Genomic DNA, 21,645 nt, shown 5'->3' with positions numbered 1-21,645 from the left:
GCAATGAGCTTTGACACCCGGGGGTTTTTCGGGTTGCTGATTCCTAATCTGACGTCGGCACCCCCTGGATACCTGGTGCACCGTAACCTGGGCATGGACGTCATCTCTGGAAATTTTCCTGTAAAATTCGCGTAAACGAGCCGAAAATCGCATCAGGGGGTACTATTTCGGGGCGCTCTTCTCAAAATCATCTTATAATATGACGCATGCACGACTGTGGGCCCCTAGACCGGGGCCCTTAAAAAACTATCCGGGCCCTATACGTCAGTTGATGATGAAAATGATATTTAGTAGAATATTTTCAAATTAAAGTTAATAGTTGAGTAGATTAGGATAAAATGGAGTTAGATTATATTTGAGTTAAATTAAATTGAAGTTAAGAGTAGGTTAGAAATTGCAATTGATTTGGAAATAAATGATTTTGATTTGTTTTTGAAACAACACTTGCATACATTGTGACATTCATTCAATTTATTCCCTCTATTTTCATCTTGCATACTTCATCTAAAATCAATAAACAGTGAATTTTCAATATATTTGAGACTGCCGTTAATACTGCAATAACTTGTTTGGAATTGTTGATCTTATTTAAAGTTTGAAAAATAAATTATTTAAAATTTCTTTAAGGTTGTTTCTACCCCTCAGAATGGGTGTTAGTAAAAAATATCATCGCAGGCGGTTATGTTGCCCCTCATTGTATATTTTTGGAATATTATGAAAAAAATTGTAGAGTAGGGAAAAGAGATCACATATACAGAACAATTGTAGGAGAACAGGGGGAAAATGTAAGAAATAATAACGGTATAAGATTGTTGGATTTCTGTTTAATGCATAATCTTGTAATTACTAACACATATTTTAAACATAAGGATATACATAAATATACCAGAGAAGAACGTAGTAGACGGGAAAAATCTATTATAGATTATACAGGCTGTCCCCAGTTCGGGTTGCCTATACCTGAAATGGATACAAAATTTCAATTGTCAAAAAAAATCATTCTTTATAAAAATTTTTGATTGTTCAGAAGCCCTTGGCAAGATAGTCATTTGTTCAATTTAATGTACAGGCTGTTCAAAAATTTGGAAAAGATAAAATCAGTGAAGAGTAAAATACCTTAAATCTTAACGCTACGTGAAAAAGTAATGGGGAAAAGTTGCTTGGAATTAAATTTTATGTTTAAATATGATAGCATGGCCTTCTAGTTAATACTCGACATTCTGAGATATTCTAGGACTCTACTTATTTTTTAATACTTTCAGAGAAGCCATTCTATTTAAAAAATATTGCTTTATTGAAAACCAGATACACATGTTTGCATATTAATAATTTATTTTTTATACAGGGGGTTCAAAAACCTCAAAAACATGAATCCAACATTTATTTTGAGAACACAGCAGAATCAGTATGTACGCGCCATTACAAAACTATTCTACATGAAGTCCGCCAAGTTCAACACACCTCTCCAATCTTTTTCTAAATCATTTACTTGGGCAACAGCTTCAATTATCCTGCTTTTTCTAATTCTGGCCAGAAAAAAGTGTCTAGCATCTTCAGGTACGTATATTGATTTAAATTTGCTTAAAAAAAGTATGGCCCAATTATTCGGTTGAAAGTAATCGCACACCAAACATTTACTTTTTTGAACCTTTGACTTCTTGAAGTAACTGTAAATGAAGGATTTTCTTGCGACCAAAAACGACAATTTTGCGACGATACTACTCCATTGGTAGAAAACGTGGTTTTAGAAAAAATTATATTTTTGTGAAAATGTCTATCTACCACAATCCTTTCTCCTATCTCTAAACAGAACTCCAAACGATGTGCATCATCACCAACTTCTAGAGTGTGAATTACTTTTGGTTTGAAAGCCTTAAACTTATTTTCTACCAAAATCCTCTGAATATGTGTCTTGCTAACATCGATTTGTTTAGATATCTTCCTTAGTGATAGTCTCGGGTTTTCTTCTACCGAATTCAAAACTAGTATTGTGGCTGCATCATTGTCATTGTGTCTCTTTTTTGACCTTTTTACGTTTTTTACATCACCAGTTAAATCAAATTTTCGAATTAGTTTTCTCAGATTTTGGCGGGTAACTTTAACATCTGGTTATTTTTCATGAAACAATTCAATTGCTTGGCTATAAGAAATATTACCAATACCGTAACATTTAACAAGATAAATTCGATGCTGTAAAGTAATCAAATCAAAGTAAGTCAAATAATGCTTATTTGAATAAAATTAAATATCAACACCTAACGTCACAACTAATGTCAAACAATTATTGAATAACAATTGCCTTCTACAAATTATTGGTATTTTGATTATTTCCTTTGGGGCTTCTTGAAAGAAAGTGTACAGAGAACCGGTGCAACACAATGTTGATTTCTTGAAAAGCAGGATAATTGAAGCTATTGTCCAAGCAAATGAAGAAATGATACATTCGACCTACGCTGCATTTAGAGAAATATTGGAGGTGTGTTGAACTTGGCGGACTTCATGTAGAATAGTTTTGTAATGGCGCGTACATACTGATTCTGCTGTGTTCTCAAAATAAATGTTGGATTAATGTTTTTGAGATTTTTGATCCCCCTGTATAAAAAATAAATTATTAATATCCAAACATGTGTATCTGTTTTTCAATAAAGCAATATTTTTTAAATAGAATGACTTCTCCGAAAGTATTAAAACATAAGTAGAGTCCTAGAATATCCCAGAATGTCGAATATTAACTAGAAGGCCATGCTTTCATGTTTAAACATAAAATTTAATTCCAAGCAACTTTCCCCTTTACTTTTTCACGTAGCGTTAAGATTTAAGGTTTTTCACTGTTTTTACCTTTTCCAAATTTGTGAACAACCTGTACATTAAATTGAACAAATGATTATCTTGCCAAGGGCTTCTGAACAAGTAAAATTTTTTTATGAAGAATGATTTTTTTTGACAATTGAAATTTTGTATCCAATATGAGAAGGATTGTAGATGTAAAAGTACAAAGAGGGCCGGAAATATGTAGTGATCATTATCTGTTAGTAACAAAAATAAAGAAAATAATAAAACATCAAAATAATGAGAAAACACAAAATGTTAAAAAGAAGGAATTTGAAATAATAAAATCCTATATGCTAGCAGAAAAGAACATAGCTGAAAAGTTTGAGAGGGCAATAGAGCAAAGAATAGAGAAAGATATTGAAATACTGAACGGTAATATTGAGGAGTTATGGAACAAATTTAAAGATATACTTATCGAAACGGCAAAACAAGAGTGTGGAACATGCAAAAAGGATAACAGGTAGAAACAAACGGTATGGTGGACAGAAAAAAATTAAAGAACATGTAATGAGGAAAAAAAGGCATGGAGAAATTACCTATCAAAAGAACAGCAAATACTTATGAGATATATAAACAGGAAAGAAAACAAGTAAAAGATTTGGTATTAGAATCAAAGAAAAAGGCTTGGGAACAATTCGGAAATAAAATGGAGGAAATTAGTAAAAATAATCAAAAACTGTTTTATACAGTGCTTAAATCATTAAGGTCAACGGAAACATAGAGTACATTACATGTCAAAAGTAAAAACGGTGATACGTTAACAGATGAAAAAGAAATAATGGCAAGATGGAGAGAGTACTTCCAGGAATTGCTAAAGGCATCAGAAAATATGGAGACAAATGTACAAAGCAAATTAAGAAACCTAGAAGAAAATGAAGAAGTAATAACGCTAGAAGAACTAAAAGAGACAATTAAAGATTTGAAGAATGGTAAAGCACCAGGGGAAGATAAAATAACTGTATAAATGATAAAACACTTAGGAGAAAAGGGTCTGGATATATTACTCAAAATATATAATAAAGCCTGGAGATATGAACAGACACCAAAAGATTGGCAAATTTCATTAATAGTATCAGTACCAATACATAAAAAGGGAGATATTAAAGAATGTAGTAACTATAGAGGAATAACATTGTTGAGCACAGCTATGAAAATATACGAAAAAATAATTGATAGAAAAATTAAACCAATAATAGAGAAGACATTAGAGGAATCACAAAGTGGATTCAGAAAAGGAAGAAGTACACAAGATCACATATTCACTATCAAGCAAATAATAGAGAAAACCAATATGAAACAAAATAAAATATTTCTGGCATTTATTGATTTAGAAAAGGCTTTCGATAAGGTACCTCGGGAAACAGTATGGGAAAGTTTAAATAAAAGAGGAGTAAATGAAAAGACAATAAGAATAATACAGAATATATATAAGAACAATATCAATTTTGTGATAAGAAATAACATTAAGTCAGCAGTAGGATTTTGTGTACTATTGTCTTTCAGCAACTGTGGAATTCTATATTGGATTGCGACTATCGCTTGATCTTGTATTATATGTACCTACTTCAATAATAAGATTAATATTAAATACACAAACTATCCACTAACTTACAGCAAATGTATAACTGCCCTTTTTTAATCAGTAATATACTTGTCTTCTCAACACATATAAATGTGTCGCAAAAAGGCGATAGTTTTAAGTTAGCGACAATTGCTAAATCAACGTACATAATACCAAAATCGACAAATTGGAGTAAATTGTAGAATTCCATAGTACACAAAATCCCGCCCCAGATGCTTTTACGACAAAAGAAGGTCTAAGACAGGGAGGGAGTTTAAGCCCGACGCTGTTCATACTATTTATGGATGAGATAATAAAAAAATGTGCACTAGAAATAAAAAAGTTAAATGTTGGATATAGGAACTTAGAAAGGACAGACATTTCAGAGGGAGCATTTGCTGATGATGTGGTAATCATGGCGGGAACTAAGAAAGATTTAGAGCACAATTTAAATATATGGAACTTGGTACTTGAAGAGAATGGAATGAAAATGAATAAAAAGAAAATGAGAGTGATGATGATAGGAAGTGAACAAGAAAACGTGAATATAAAAGTAGGAAATGAAAATATACAGCAAGTTGATGTCTTTCAGTACTTAGGAGTAGAGGTGGAAAATAACCGAAAACAAGATGCGGAAATAAATAGGCGAATATATAAGACAATAAAATTATAACGAGCGTTCAAATAAAAACATGGTCAAGTTGGTTCTGAAAATTTGGACGTAGGGCGTAGCATATAGCAAATGAACTTAAACGTCATCTGTCAAAGCGCTATATCGCCGCTATCAATTTGAATATTTTCATTTTAAAAAGCGTTTAAAATTGTGTTTTCTCAAGAACAAAAAGTGTTTATCATAGAGTCCTACTTTAGAAATGGACGCAAGATTGATGGAATATGGAAGTATTCTATTGAGGAATGTTTCATAGAATTTCAAAATCAATTTCCCGGCGTTGTTGAGTACAAAATTTTTCAAAGTGCAGTTCAGCGTTGTGTTAATATTTTTCGTGAAACGGGCAGTGTAACAAGAAAAGAAGGAAGCGGCCGACCTAAAAAGCGGACTGAAGAATTAAAAGAAAATGTCCAACAAATAATGGAAAATGCACCAAGAACTTCTGTACGTGTTTTATCACAAATGGTGGGAGTATCAGTCGGTACCTGCCACACAGTGTTAAAAGAAGATTTGCGTTTGTTCTCCTATCGTTTAACTTGTCAGCAAGAACTTCATGAAGTTGATTTTCCGCGATGGGCTGTATGTTGTGAATGGTTTTTAAACAACTACGGTGAACTTCATAATATCACCTTTTTTTCTGATGAAGCCTGGTTTCATTTAAGTGGTTACGTAAACTCACAGAATATGAGAATGAGAATGAGTAATGGTACTCTTACTGCGCAAAGGTATAGAGAAGAAATTATCGCTCCTTTTGTTAACCAGCTGGAAGAAAACGAAATTACAAACTTTTACTTTCAACAAGATGGCGCAAGGGCACATACGGCAGGCGAGACGATGAATATGTTGAGGGAAGTTTTCCAAAATCGACTAATAAGTCTCAATGCTGAACATGAATTTCCACCGAGGTCATGTGATATTATGCCGTGTGATTTCTTTTTGTGGCCTTACCTTAAAAACACTATTTTTGAACTGCCTATTCCTGATTTAAACCATCTGCAGGCTCAACTTATAGACAAGATTCGTGAAATTAACAATACCCCGAGCATCTCAGAAAACGTCTTTAATTCTGAGGAACAGATGTGAAAAGTGCTTGGAACAAGGAGGGGGACACTTTCAGCAGCTGCTTTAATTTATTGTTATAACAAGGAGGGGGACACTTTCCGCAGCTCCTTTAATTGTTTGTTATTGTTATCACGATTATTCTTTAAAATAAAGTTATATAGTCATTAACGTTATTGAAACTGACAGCTGCTATACAGCTCGTTGAGAAATGAGGTTAAGTTGGTCGCTATAAGCTACTCCCTACGTCCAATGTGTCAGAGCCAACTTCGACCACGTTTTTATTTGAACGCTCGTTATTATACAATGAGTACGAAGTTTATAGGAAAAAAAGAAATCTCGCAGAAAACAAAATTAAATGTTTTCAAATCAATATATCGTCCAATCCTGACATTTGACTGCGAATCATGGGTTCTACCGAAAAGACAAAAAAGTAAGATACAAGCAATAGAAATGAAATAGTTACGAAGAATAAAGGGGATAACAAGAGAAGATAGAATAAGAAATGTTAAGGTAAGAGAGGATTTGAAAATACAGTCCATATTAGAATTTATCGAAAAAAGACAGCTGAGCTGGTGTGGACACTTACAAAGGATGGATAGTGCAAGACCGGTCAAAAAAATATGGCAAACAAAGACATCAGAAAAGAGGAAGAGGGCGACCGAGAACAACATGGGATCAAGTAATTGGAGAAATATTAAAGAAAAGAGGAAAGAAATGGACAGAAGCAAAGGAATTGGCAAGAAACAGGCAGGAATGGAGGAAATTTGTGTATAGTTAAGTGAAATTACTACCTACACCACAATGTGGTAAAAGGGTATTTCGATTATATATGTATATATATATATATGAAAAAAATTGTTTAAAATTTTTTGAATCACAGTAGCTTCTACCTCAGCCTATTAGACAGAGCACAAATGAATACCACTCCAGGCAATTATTTGCATGCCATTAGCAACTACTTTGCACCTGGTCATATTGCTCAGCTGTTTTTGAAACGTGTAATGAACCTGATTTATTTTAAGTTTATTATGTCCAGAATTTGGAAATATTTCTTTTTATTTCGAATTATTTTACCCCGGCGGCGAAAATTATTGATTTATATATATCAATCTTCGACCGGCCGTTATCCCACTCTGGCAAGTCCTTAGTCACGTGAAGGTCGCACCAAGACTTGTGTTAATCCGGTGGGGATTGGGGCAACAAAAGCCCTCGACATTCCCCGAAGCCGGTAGTTCCTATCCAAAACTCACTACCGACTAGAAGACCACCGCCAGCAAGTAGTTTCCACTGAAGCCAGCCAGGAATGGCCAGTGAACCCAGTAAGAATTATTTTCCTTTATTATTATCCGTTCCGACCGAGTACAAGTCCGAAAAGATTTGTACGCTTTAAGTGTGGAGTTGCTGTGGGCCCGAGAAGAATATTCTTGGTAACCCGCACACAAATTCCACCGTCCATCTCAACCCACACGACAGAGCAACCGTAGGGTTCGGCGTGTATACCAAAACCTTTGCGGAGCCTTCGTGTTTACTACAGCGTTGCCTGGTGTCTCGCACCAGGATGTACGCTGGGTAATAGGGGATATGTGAACTTACACCTAGAGATTCGGCGTGTATACCCAATCTCCGGGTCGTTCCATATAGTATACTTACGTTTCTCCCTGATCGGCGTGTATACCCATCAGACCGGCAAACGTTGTATACTGAGAGTCCGACAACATCGGTCACCAGGACGTATAAAACTTAAAGGACAGTACGAATTGTAAGGCAAGATACTTCGGATCCCGTTTTACCATCCTATCCCCACCCGATTTTTCCGCTTTGCACCGCCTGGGCTTTCTTCACTGGTTATTGCTACCGTTTACTGCTTACTAATTTTGCATTTGCTTGCTAGACCGTAGTACCGTTATCTAACCACCGACCTGAGCGTTACATTACCGATATTTAACCGCCGACCCGAGTGTAAATTATTCCGAAATAATTCCGTATAATTTTGGTTTATTTTCAGAATCAGCGGGGACCGACAAAAACATCTACAAATATTTAGTTCTATATCAGATCGTTTAAAATCACCTTTTTTTAATTAAAACCGTCTACTATTGTAGAGTAACAAATGTTTCATTTCTGATTTCGTTCATAAACATTTATTTCTTTTCGAAGGTGATAAGTAAAAATTGTAGACACCGAAATTTACAACTTTTAGTTTTGTCTCTAACGCCGTTACTGTATATAATTATTGTTTAATTAGCTTGTAAATATTTCCAGTCATTTCGTAGTGGGTAGAAATTAAGATTGACACAATTTGTATTTGTACAAAGTATTAATATTTTCCTCGTTAATAAATCCAGTAAAAATTGATAGGTGTATTTCTTTCAACACCGAGGTAAACTGATAACATTCCGAACCAGCAAAAACGCTGATACCGTTTTGTAGGACTCCCGTTTAATTTTATATTTAAAATAAAACTACACTGAGAAAACTACTCTCTGCCGTTTTCACCTAAAAGAAATACAGTTGACTCCTGGAATTTACTTTCTTCACTGTAGCTACCTGTGCACTTTACTCTAAACGGAGGGTAAGGGTTACGTGGAGTTTCCCCCATGTAAAATATAGGGAAACTGGCGCCCGAGACTAACCCAATATATAAATTATTAACTAATTTTGCCGTTTAGTCGAGTCCAGTCCGAGGAATAAAAGACCTTTCCAAAAATTAAGTTACAGGGGGTGCACACACCATAGTTAAAAGTAATAAAAAAATTAACACTGACCGACCCATAGAGAACCGAGGAAAAGTGCGTCACAAACTTTGTGAAAAAAAATCATTTAAAATCTCTTGAGTTAGGGTAGTTTCTAGCTCTCAGATGAGACACAAGTGAATACCATTCCAAGCGGTTATTTGCATGTCTTTGCAACTGCATTTAGTTCAGACAGTATCTGTTTCAAAAAGCCATATTTGGGTGAATCGTATACCCACGGAGATTTTTGGCTTTTTGGCTTTCAAATATCACTAGAAATGAAAATTTTTCTATGCGCATAAAAAAAATTTGGGCTTAACTTTTGGCGGCACAATATGTTAAAAAAATTCGAAAAATGTCATATTTTTCTTCCTATTTAATTATGTATCTTTTCAAGAGTTGATTTTAGGCGAAAATAGAAGAGGAAAAAAATTTTTGTAATTAATTTTTTTACAAAACATGACTAGTTACAAATCGAAGGAATCATGATTATGGTAAAAATCGAAAAAATCGTAAAAAAATTAAATTGGGTATAGAACCTTTATACTTGGCTCAAGAAAACTTCAGGTTATGTAGAATCTTCACACCAAATTTCATCAAAATCGGTTAGATAGATTTTGCATAATTTAGCAATTCAGATTTTGAAAAAAAAATTTGCAAATTTTCAAAATTTTGCACAGCAAAACCCAAGGCCCTTAGATACTTGAAAATTTAATTACATATAGAAGGGCTCCTTCGTTTTCAAACTTTTTTTGAAAAATTCGAATCCGTCAATTAAGAGAGCTCTGGCGCTTGTTTAAACATGGTCGAATTTTTGTACTTCTAAACAATTAGAATAACTTTGTCAATCAAATCAAATTATTTACAGCAGGTTTTAAAAGTTCTTGGAAAGACGCTTCTTTTAAAAAAAATAAGAAAAATTTACAAATAATTCTTTCCGATGTAGCTACTAAAACGATATTTTTTTAAATGGCAACACCGGAAAAAATTATTTGTAAATTTTTCTTAATCAAGTTATTTCCTACAACTTGCATTAGGAAGTACTAGTCTATTACTTCAAATAAAAAAGTTAAAATTAAAGTATAATAATTCAAATATTTTTTATTATTTAAAATATAACAAAATGAGAAATTAACTCATATTACTAATTTTCGTCATATTTTGAAAATAATTGTTGTTTAAACAATTTTAGAATATTTAAATAAATTTGTTTTTGATCTTTGATAAACAGTATATAAGTTTATGCACTTACTTTTGATACAATAGAAAAATAAAGTTGAAAAGTAAAGGAAGTTTAAAGATAAATAATTATCGGACTGTTGAAAGACCAATAATTATTAACGATAGGCATTTGAAAATACGCTAAAATTAAAAAAAAAATCATCAAAAGCGGACCTTTAGAAGGCGAGATATTAAAAATTTTTAAGCGCATCTCGGTTTTGAACTCGCCGATTCAATTTCGAGCAGGCCGAAGCGGCCGCGCTCTCTGCTTACCCCACCACCACCACCAGTACGATTTTCTTGAATTTCTCGCTTGCATAAATAACTTTTATCCACGACTATTGTATAATGTACCCATTATACATCTGTTTGCTCGACCTTATCAATACCCATTAATCACGGCAGTGATTAATGAGTCATTAATCACTAGTGTCAGATGCTTCCTTGATTTAGCTATAATATTATGTTGTTCTGCTACAATCAATCGGTTTTTAAAATTTTATCGTGTAAACCACTATATTTTCAATTCATATAAAAAAAAATTTAAAGAAGTGAATTTTCCTAGACCTAAACTAATTTGAGCGAACTAAATATAATATATACGAATGAAATTTATATAACACATATTAGCTTGCATATATTTTTTGTGTTTAATGCACGGCTATTAACTTTTTATTTGAATAAAAGTGTCTATTTATTCATTAAGAGCTTGTAAAATTATGGATGAAATCTGGCAACATTGCCATGGCGTGGTGGTAAAAGTTGGGTCAACTGTCATTAGTGTCAACTTTGCACGTATTCCATAAACATGAATGAACAACCAAGGTACAAAGGAAAAGTAATGACAAAAGTAATATAAAATGAGTGTAAAACAGAATGTGGATTGATGAGAAAAAAGTAAAATGTGCAAACCGAGAATCCGTATGATAACTATCAAGAAGTTCAGTGTATGATAGTGAGATGTCGCCTTGTCAAATCGAAGATTATGACAGAACATCTATACTGTCAGTTTTGTAAAAAGATGCTTTCAATATCTGTTTCAAATTGCTAGTATATTGCATTAGATCACGAAAAATGTATTTAATATTCATTATTACTACATATGTTTTTGACTGGAATAATTTTATAGTCTATAATAGAGCTATTCAAATATAGCGCATCAGTCGAAGCGTTAAATACAGTGGACAGTGTTGCCGTATTTCCTTTCATTGGATCAGATGTTTGATCAAATTTGTCAAAACGTTATATATTCATTCCATTATCTCAATAATTACATTGTAAGTGCATATTTTTATTGTTTTAAAATGTTTAGTAATATTTAATTCTTTAATTACAATGTTATTTTCCCGATCCTAACCATTTTTAAGAGCAATATTCACGTTCGATTAAAGTTTTTTCCCCAACTCCCATAAGAGCCTGTGTATAAGAGCATAATTTTTAATACCATTTTTTAAAAAAAACTACATTGGCAATCGATCTGATATTTTTACACGAGGCAGTTTACATATTTATTAACAGATTTCAATTGCTTTGAAAACTTTCTTACCATTTTTTTTTCGGTATCGAACCTCCTTAACATACCATGTTTTTCGAAACATTTCATAAATCTAAGTAGCTTTTAAAATAAAACAAATTTGACTCAAACCTGTCAACATTATTGTTTGTGTGCATAGATTTCTCAGTGTTTTGATATTTTGTGTTAAATTTTGTTAAAAAACCAACTAAAAACAAAAAAAAACTTCAACAAAAATATTTAGTAGTCGTGGATAAAGTATAGTATTCTACTCCCGTATAATGACTATTATCCACTCGGTGATTTAGGCCACTCGCCTGCGGCTCGTGGCCGTAAACTTCACCTCGTGAATAATATCCATCATTATACGCTCGTTGAATATTATACTATAAACACGTTTTAAAGTAGGTTGCCAATGAAGAAAAGTATTGTAATCTTAGACCTGGTAAGTACTCGGAATACCAAAGGTATTTTTCGAAAAATTAGTCCGGATGTCCCAGTACATTTAGTGTAAATGATGGTTAACTTGGTTTAAATAATTTGATTGAATATTCACAAAGTTATTCTAATTGTTTATAAGTACAAAAATTCGATCAATGTTTAAACAAGCGCCAGAGTTCTCCTAATTGACGGATTCAAATTTTTCAAAAAAAGTTTGAAAGCTTGAGAGCCCTTCTATATGTGATTAAATTTTCAAGTATCTAAGGGTCTTGGTTTTTGCTGTGCAAAATTTTGAAAATTTGCAGTTTTTTTCAAAATCTGGATTGCAAAATTATTATGCAAAACCTATCGAACCGATTCAGATGAAATTTGGTGTGAAGATTCTACATAACATGAAGTTTTCTTGAACCAAGTATAAACGTCCTATACCCAATTTAAATACATACCCCAAAAAAATTCCCTAAAAAGTATTGTATTTTAACCCCATTTTTGCGATTTTTACCATAATAATAATGATTCATTTGGTTTGTAACTAGTCTTGTTTTGTAAAAAATTTAATTACAAACATTTTTTTCCTCTTCCATTTTCGCCTAAAATCAACTCTTGAAAAGATACATAATTAAATAGGAAGAAAAATATGACATTTTTCGAATTTTTTTAACATATTGTGCCGCCACGTTTTTTTTATGCGCATAGAAAAATTTTCATTTCTAGTGATATTTGAAAGCCAAAAAGCCAAAAATCTCCGTGGATATACGATTCACCCAAACCAAAACAGAAACCGCCTAGTCTAATTGCATATTATGGTGGAATAGCTTAACAATTTTTGAAACATTGTGAAAAAGATTTATCAACAATTCTTGAGTGAGGGTAATTTCTACTACATACTTAGATAGGGCATAAGTGAATACAACTCTAGGTGGTTTTTGCAGTTAAGATTTTCAAATATTTAAATAGTTTTTTTTGTGTTTTCTTAATGTACAATACATATTTCAAGAATATTCTGTGAAAATTTCAAGGCGATTCCATAAACGGTTTTAAAGATATCCTACAATAACTGTAGGAACCTTTTACAGTGGATCTCAGATAGCGGACAGCAACATCACGGACCAGTGTGAAAACGAAAACATTCGAGAAGGTAAAATGACACTTAGACACAATTCGACATTTTGGAAGCTTACACATTGGCAAAAGGACTATTATATGGCCCAAAAGTTTTAATCATTTGTAAAACTATTTGCAAAAAAATCCTAGCGGCCCCTTTTACGAAATTTGAAAAAAAAAAAAAAATAAGTACTGATCCCACCATAAAGTACTTTTGTAAGAGAAGGGTCCACAATCAAGCTGATAAATTTTCATGAAAGTTACTTAAAATATAGTGTAAGACCTTGGTATTATGTACTAAATAAAAAACACTATACAACAGTTCATGAAAAATTCTTGAAAATGTCTAAAAAAAAATCATTTAATATTTTTTAAGCAAGGGGAGCTTCTATTCATCAGATGGGGCGGAACTAAATTGCATCTGGCGCCATTTCTTAACTGTTTCTGGAACTGCATTAAGAAATATTTAAAATTTTTCATTTGGGGCTGGTATTGACGCCTCAGGAGAGGCGCAGGTGATTGCCGGTTAGGTATTTACATGTATGTCTCCAGGAATTACAATTTACCTGGTGAAATGGAATGAAAAAGAAAGTCCAATTGGCTGTTAACTTCACATAAAAACAAACTGGCCACTGAATACTCTTTTGGCTGCCAAAAACTGACTGCTAAGTTCACACTGGTTATTTCAGAACCTATAGATTTAAGAAATTAGTTTCAGAAAAACACATTTCTCGTATTTTGTAAAAGTTTGTAAAATATTTAGCAACACTTCGCGATCTCTTCCGTGACCCCCTGTAGGGGAACCACTGGACTAGAATATCCTAAAAATTACTACATTTTGCACTGCATATTAAATTTTAATGATGTCACAACACATTTCATTTTAAGTACTTTACCCCACTACTGTAATGCTAATTTTGGTTTTCTCCTATTAATTAAACCAATATCTTAGATTTCATTCACTAAGGTTACAAGCATTAACTTGTTTTTACTAGTATTAAAAAATAGCACTTTATATTAAACTATTTAAAAATAGACGATATACATCAACATTTGCTCTGTTGCACTACTTTGTACAAACTGGCCTTAATCAGTTAGACAGTTAATTAATAGTTTTTAATAATTACAGATAAAATCAATTGGAAATTCTTACCACCCACGGATTTTTTGATCCGTTTGGACATATATCGACCTCGAATTCAAAGGGACCTGGATATTCTTCGTTTGACAAGATGTTGGAAATAATTGGGGGTATAGAATGTTCGTTTGCAGGCACCACTATAACTATCTTATCCTTATATTCTTTTTCCTCATTAAAATCGTTTTCACCCTACAATTAACAGAATGATATTAAGCTAACAAGAATGTATATAAATTTTGTACTTACTTTTTCATAATAAAGTACCATTATAGAAAAAATAAATATTTAAAAGCACTTATTTAATCTACTGTTATAAAATGACTGACATAAATGCATTTGCAGTAGGTAACTGTTTAATCTGTCTACAGGTCACAGCATGTAATAAAATGAAATGAGTAATCAAGTTGTTTTGATTTTGTTGATCTTTTATATGAGAATTTTCTTAACAGATAATCCACTAAGTACTTTGTATATTTAAATAGTATTAATTTTGCACTTTGAATTTTATCAAACACTTTTAAAGGATTCAAGATATGAAAAAAGGGAAAAAAATTAATATTTTTTGGAATATATCCTCTCAAAAAATGTCAAATATTAAGACCCAGTGTTTATAAGAAGTTAAATGTAGAAGAGGTGTATAAAAATTCGGTAAATATTACCAAAATATACATGGAACTGTGTATATACTTACATTTATATTTGAATTATTACTCAATATATGAACCATCTCATTCCTAAAAAAAAGTTATTGAGTATCTATCATAAATTAGATAAATTTTATTTTTTACTTACACATCAGGGATGTCCGATATTTCTCGCAATATTTCATCCTGTTCTTCTTGAGACAGTATATCAGATGGAAATGACATGACTTCTGATTCGCATTTGTTCATGTTTCTAAATTTTAAATAATTTTAAAAATGTATAATATTCTGTTTTTTATATAAAAAATAGATAATAATAAATATATAGTAAAATGAAGTTAGGGATATTGATTATAATTGATAGTGTAATATGGTAGGAACATATCTTTTCCCACAATCATTTATACAGGGTACTTATTAAATTATTATGATTTCGCCAAATTGGCAGTTCAAAAATTTATATTAAAAGAGACACATACCTAGTGTTAAAGAAAAAAATTTTTTATGATCTAAAATGAATATATTGTTTAAATTTCGTCTTTTATTTAAAAGCTGTGGTCAAAGTTCAATGGATATATGTAGGTATTCATGAAAGTTGCATATANCTACAAAATGCGAAAAAACGGTGGGCAAATTTATAATCCTCATCCCGAAAAACCCCCATATACGAAATTTCGTCAAAATATTATGAGTGTGGCAAAAGGTATTGCAAAAAAACTGCAAATAAAATTTAACTTTAACACCCTGTAACTCCGTTAATAATCAGTTTTGGAAAAAATGTTATAGAAAGAGGTACCATTTATTTTCGGTCTAGAATTATCCCCTGACTTTTTTGCTCATCATTTCCGGACACCCTGTATGTATATTATGTTTACTTTGTGGTTTTCATGAATCTATTTTAAAATTATTATTTTTAAATAGGAATTACATAAAATAAATTGTATTGAATTATAAGACCCTTATAATATAAGTAAGAGTAAAAATGAATGATAAAATATTTACTAGTTTAATATATTTTTTTGACATTAAAGCTAAATAGTTTCTTCTAAATTTAAATAACATTAGACAAATTACTTTGACACCTTATATAATATTCACTGAAAAGTACTTACAAATTATTTCTATATTAATGAGATATTTATAATTAGGTAATAAATTGTATACCTTGATATTTAAAATTTATTTTTTTTAATTCAACTTCCAAAATTATACTAATTTTTTATAAGTAGATAACCAATTATGAATGATCTCTAAAAGAAATTAAAAACAATTTTAATGTAATTGTAATGTATGGTTTTACTGTAGCAATGAAGAAGAATAAGAAATGAGAGGAACAAGTGATAAAATTTGTTAAATATTTTATCACTGACTGCCATCATAATAAAACTTGGAAATAATTCTGAACTTGAATATCGAGGGCGTCATATTAGAAGGGCGTAAGAGCCACTATAGTCGGTTTTGGGTTTTTAGGGCGTATGACCTCATTTAATCAATTCACTTAATATATCAGAAGGGCATATATATTCATAAATATCAACACTCTATTCTAACGCATTTTACATTATTCTAACGCATTTATGAACCAATTTTGCAATACTCTATCAGATAGGCGTATGCCTGTAAAATTTCAGATTTGGTTTGTATGCCCTTCTGATATGACACCCTCGATATGTATTAAATAGATTTGAGATGAAATAAATTTTTTAAAAACAAATATTTGACATAATTCCAGCGTACAGGCTTTCTCTTTTTTTTGCAACCTTCAATGGAGTTTTTCCCTAACTGCTTGAGAATTCAACCCACACTGCAACTTTGCAATTACTGATGGAAAGAAAATATCCGAGAATAGCGAGTACTTTTAAGAATCAGATACTACTAGATTTTTCACTGGAATTCTCCCATCACTATCTGTAATTATTTATTAAAAATATATTGAATTAAAAATTTAAATATGTTCTTGAAGTAATAATAAGAAGAAAAATTATCATTGACAATTTAAACGTTTAAAAAATATTTTTGATGCAAAATAAAAGTTATAGATCCTATTTGATATCTATTTTATTTTTAGATCTTTATTTTCTTTGCTCCTTTCCCAGTTGGTCCCGGGTAATATAGTGGTGTGAAAATACTATGGTGTGTCTATGTGCATGTGGTGCAGTCACTTGAGTACCAACAATACTCTCAAAATTACAGTATATGTATATTGGTATGCAACTTTCTGCTGTGTTTCTAATAATCCAGAGTTGTTGGCGGCTAAATATCATAACATTCATTTTATTATGCAAGACAGATAACGTTTCTTTAAACTTGACACTTAAAATTTAAGGTTATGTTCACGTTTAGATTCTACTTCTACATACTTAAATTACTTTTTAAACACAATTCATAAATGTAAGTGTGAAAATATCAGGTTTCAATTTAAATTGGCTGTTATGTAACATGTAGTTACCACAGTGTCAATAAAGTACTTTGACATACGAACTGGTCCCAGGTAGGGTTACCACATCTCTGGGCTTGACTCGGAGTTTTCGGGTTTTATCTTCGGGCTCCAGATTAACATGTTATTTCTCCAGGTGTGTTTTCTTTGTTAAGGGAAAATTGTGATTTTCAAAATATTTATTATTAAATAACTACTGCGGCAAACTTTTTTCCATAAGATGATTTCAACCATGTACTTACCATGTTAAATGTACCGCTAGCGCTAGACACGTGCAAAGACACAATGACGATACAGTGGTAAACAAATCTGAGAGTATATATTCGTATATGTACATATGTATACATTTATTAAAATTTAATGAAATAGGTCTGGTAACCCTAGTCACATGTAGAGCCACACCATACTATTTTCACACCGCGGGCAACATTTAATTCAACTTGAAATAACAGTATCTAATTTATTTTTGCCTTTATCCTCAGGGAAAATAGATATAATGATTATGAATATAAAGACAAATAATTTGAGCAATGAGTGAACTTTAATATTTTAAATTCAAATTCAATTTAAAATATTTCCAACATAAAAATAAATACAAACTCGTGCATTTGAAAATTAATCATACATATAATCAATCGCTATATTTTTTAAATGGCTGATATTTTTAGATAACGTAAGTAATCAAACAAGATTACTTTGGTGCTCAATACATCTTTTAATTTCTATCATATTTTTTAATTACACAAAAATTAACGTTTTGAAAATATCGGAAAATATTTCTTTTTCTATGTTTACTGCCATATTGGGGACTAATAACAAAAAATTGTTTATTATTCTAACTTATTTAATGAAGGATATCTAGGTACATTGTGATCTTGTTTATGGCTATATATACATACAAATATGTAAGATACTTTTTTAAAATTCTTTAAATAAATATTTTAAACGAATCTGTATAGATTAAGCGGCTAGTAAGCGTTTTAGTAATTCCATACATAACATAACCTCAAAGATTAAGAATGTTCTCTACAATATAAATACGAACGTAATGCATTTACCAATTAGTGTCCTTTTAAACATTCACTTCAAGAATATATCAATATTCGTAACTATTGCTGAATAATTTAAAAAAACAACATGCAAAAATAATTAAACCAGCCGAAAACCACCATCCATACCCCGCCACAGAAATCACAACACAAATATTTAACAGATTAGCACTTTGACTTTCAGTTTTCAGCAGCGTTGCCACTGTTGCCAGATGCTCAAGGCCCACAATGAAATAATTATAACTATTATGGTATGGCAAATTTAAAATTATGGTATTTATTATATTAGCATTATTAGTATTTATTTATTAGTTAGTAGCGAAAACAGTGGTGTAAATAGGTATCAATAAATAACACTTATTTTCAAATTCAAATTTGTATAATTTACATAAAAGAGGCAAACAAATTTTACAGTTAACAAAATAACTTCTTTTTAATACCTAATAAGTAGTTTTAAAATATAAAAATAACACGTCGTCGTAGCTTGCGTAAATGCCAAATTTATTTAATATATCAGAATGGTTTTTGGAAATCATACATCCATTTAATTTCTACTTCAAAAGAAAATATATATATATTTACTAGCCAAAGTTAAATAACATTTTTTTTTATATTAATTTCAATAATAAATCTTATTAGAGCTTCGCTCATGCAACTCCCTCCGTACGCTAGCAGAAAAAGTATATCCCTAACCTCCCCCTCCCGTCTTCCTTAACGATTAGAGAGAGAGGAGCGAGTACCCAAACCAGTGTTGTTCCTGTCGGTACAAATGTACTGAAATCAGTACAATTAACCATTTTGCAGTACATCAGTACACTGATAGTGATTTTCAGTGCCGGATTGGCTGCTTAATTTTTAAAATGTTAATAAATATGAATGACGTCACGCAATTGTTTTATTGGTTAGCATAATTTTCAGTCTTGCCACGTTTAAAAAAATCGTTTTTGTAATTTAATGTAAACATTTTATGTAATATATAGTTTAATTATTCTCAGTTGCAATTTCTTTTATATTTTGATAAAAATATGACATTTATTTGTTCATAATATGAAGTGTATTGTTTAAATTCCTGCCGCTACTATACCATTTTGTAGATTTGTACAATGTATTTTGTACAACAGATATTAAAAAGTTATAGTCATTATTGTGTTCCTTTTTACATAGGAACCTGATTCGACGTTTTATAAGTTCACATACTATTCAAGTATTGCCTTTTTAAAATTTTGAATTTCCCGCGTCAGTACAATTTAGTTTCAAATCAGTACATTGGTATCACTGATTTCAGTACATTGAAATATATCCCAGGAACACGCCATTATTCCATGGCTAGAAATTGGCCTCAATGATTTGGGATCGAGGGGGATTATCCCTCTTTATCCTGCCTCATCTCGTGTAGGCCTGGACAGCCTTCGTAGGTGGGCCCCATCCGTCGTCTACCCCGACCGCAAATGCGGCCGGTGTAGGCGCTTTGTGGGACCTCCTTTTGTCCTGGCTGGGCCCCGCCGGCTAGGGCCCTTTCTTCTGGCGCTCTTCTTGCTTCGCCGGCTCGTCTGTGTAAACCCCGGGGGTGGTGTCATGTTTATGGTTGGGTAGGGTGGTGCGGCTATGCAGCCTGGGATGCGCTTTGCTAAGGTGGCCCTTAGGCTAGCGCGGGAAAGGAGGGGTAAGAAGGGTATGTGTGTGTGTGTATGTGTGTGTGTGTGTCGTTGTCTTCGTTTCTTGATCCTGGCTGTCTCTGAAACAGAAAAGGTTAGCGGGCAGGGGGGGGATGTCGTTGGGGTGGTCACCCAGGGTCAAAAAGTTGGTGTCTAGGTCTTTTGTGTTTGTCGGTCACGTCGGGTACGTAGTCAACGGCTTGCCTGAGGAGGGGATTGTCATGTCTAGCGGCTACGTCAAACCGTTTCTCCGCGTTTTGTCTTATTGTCTGTGTAGCGTTTGTGTATTGTAAGCCTCGTAAAATGTCAGAGTTTCTTACGTACCAGGGCGCGTCGGTGGCCGTGCGGAGGGCTATGTTTTCCACAGCCTGTAATGACTTTAAGTGGCTTTTTGCCGCGTGACCCCACGCCGTGGAGGCGTAGGTTAGCTGCGGTTGAAGTACCACCTTGATAAGCGTTCGCTTATTCCTTAAACTGAGGGTGTTTCCACCTTTGAGTAAGGGATAGAGCCTAGCCCTGGTGGTCTTCGCTCGCGCCACCGTCTCCACGATGTGCGGTTTCCACGTGAGACGCTGGTCCATCGTCACGCCCAGGTATCGTGTTTGTCGATTCCAGGAGATGGGTTCCTGGGATAGTGTCAGTCTGTCCAGGTTTTGTGGGATTTTTCGTTTGGTAAAAAGGATAGCCGAACTTTTGTTGGGATTAATTTTTACTTTCCACCTGTTGTACCAGGTTTCAAGTTGGTCGAAGGAGTTTTGGAGGAGGGAGACGGAATATCTAGGATCTGCAGATTGGGATGTGATTGTCAGGTCGTCGGCGTATAAGTATATGTTGGTGTTGGGGGGATGTGGGATGTCGGAGTTGTAAATGGTATATAGGTGTGGGTACAGGACGGTGCCCTGGGGGACACCGGCCTCCATGGGACGGGTGGTGGAAAGGGAATCTTGGATTTGGATGCGGAATTTTCGGTGGTGTAGGTAGGATTTTATGAGTTTGGTAAAGGATATGGGATATTGGTTGGTGAGCATTTTCATCAGTAGGCCTTCATGCCAAACCGTATCGAAGGCCTTTGCGACGTCCAGGAAGACAGCACCAGTGTACTGTCCCCTGTTGAAGGCCGCCGTGATGTGCTCGGTAAGGCGAAGGATTTGGAGTTCAGTGGAGTGATTGGGTCGGAAGGCGAACTGCTCGTCTGGAATGACTTGCAGTTCTTGGGAGTGGGTTCTTAGACGGGTTAGGATAATTTTTTCTACCACTTTGCTCATAGCCGGGAGCAGGCTAATGGGCCGGTAGATGGATGGAATGGTGTGATCTTTGTTGGGTTTTGGGATAAGGATTACGTTTGCTGTTTTCCAGCGGGTTGGGAAGTGTCTTAGTCTGAGTGTCGCGTTTGTTATGTTTAGTAGGGCCATGAGGCCCTTGTGTGGTAGTCGTTTGAGTGTCGTGTTATGTATATTATCGGGTTCGGGGGCTTTTCTGTTTTTAAGTCTGCGTATTGTCAGTCTTAGTTCGTCAGGAGTTGCGGGGGGGATTATGTCATTGTCTGGCTCTCTGTCGACGCGTCGGGCCGCGCGCTCAGCCAC

General features: G+C 33.2%; 1 protein-coding gene across 1 annotated transcript in view; it reads right to left on the bottom strand.

Moving 5' to 3' along the window:
• Positions 1-18,541, bottom strand: part of LOC108914996 (cellular tumor antigen p53) — a 30,333-nt gene extending 11,792 nt beyond the window's left edge. Inside the window, exons 1-4 of the mRNA XM_018720937.2 lie at positions 18,417-18,541; positions 15,070-15,174; positions 14,969-15,011; positions 14,290-14,466 (exon numbers count right to left, since the gene is read on the bottom strand). Of these exons, the coding sequence (XP_018576453.1) occupies positions 14,290-14,466; positions 14,969-15,011; positions 15,070-15,170 (321 nt within the window). The 5' untranslated portion in view covers positions 15,171-15,174; positions 18,417-18,541. The remainder of the gene's footprint in view (positions 1-14,289; positions 14,467-14,968; positions 15,012-15,069; positions 15,175-18,416) is intronic.
• Positions 18,542-21,645: the final 3,104 nt, after the last annotated feature.

Source organism: Anoplophora glabripennis, unplaced genomic scaffold (assembly GCF_000390285.2).
Source record: "Anoplophora glabripennis isolate ALB-LARVAE unplaced genomic scaffold, Agla_2.0 scaffold1406, whole genome shotgun sequence".
In the NCBI taxonomy this organism is placed as follows: domain Eukaryota; kingdom Metazoa; phylum Arthropoda; class Insecta; order Coleoptera; family Cerambycidae; genus Anoplophora; species Anoplophora glabripennis.
The sequence above is the reverse complement of the archived record's forward strand: the minus strand, read 5'-3'. Positions and strand labels throughout refer to the sequence as shown.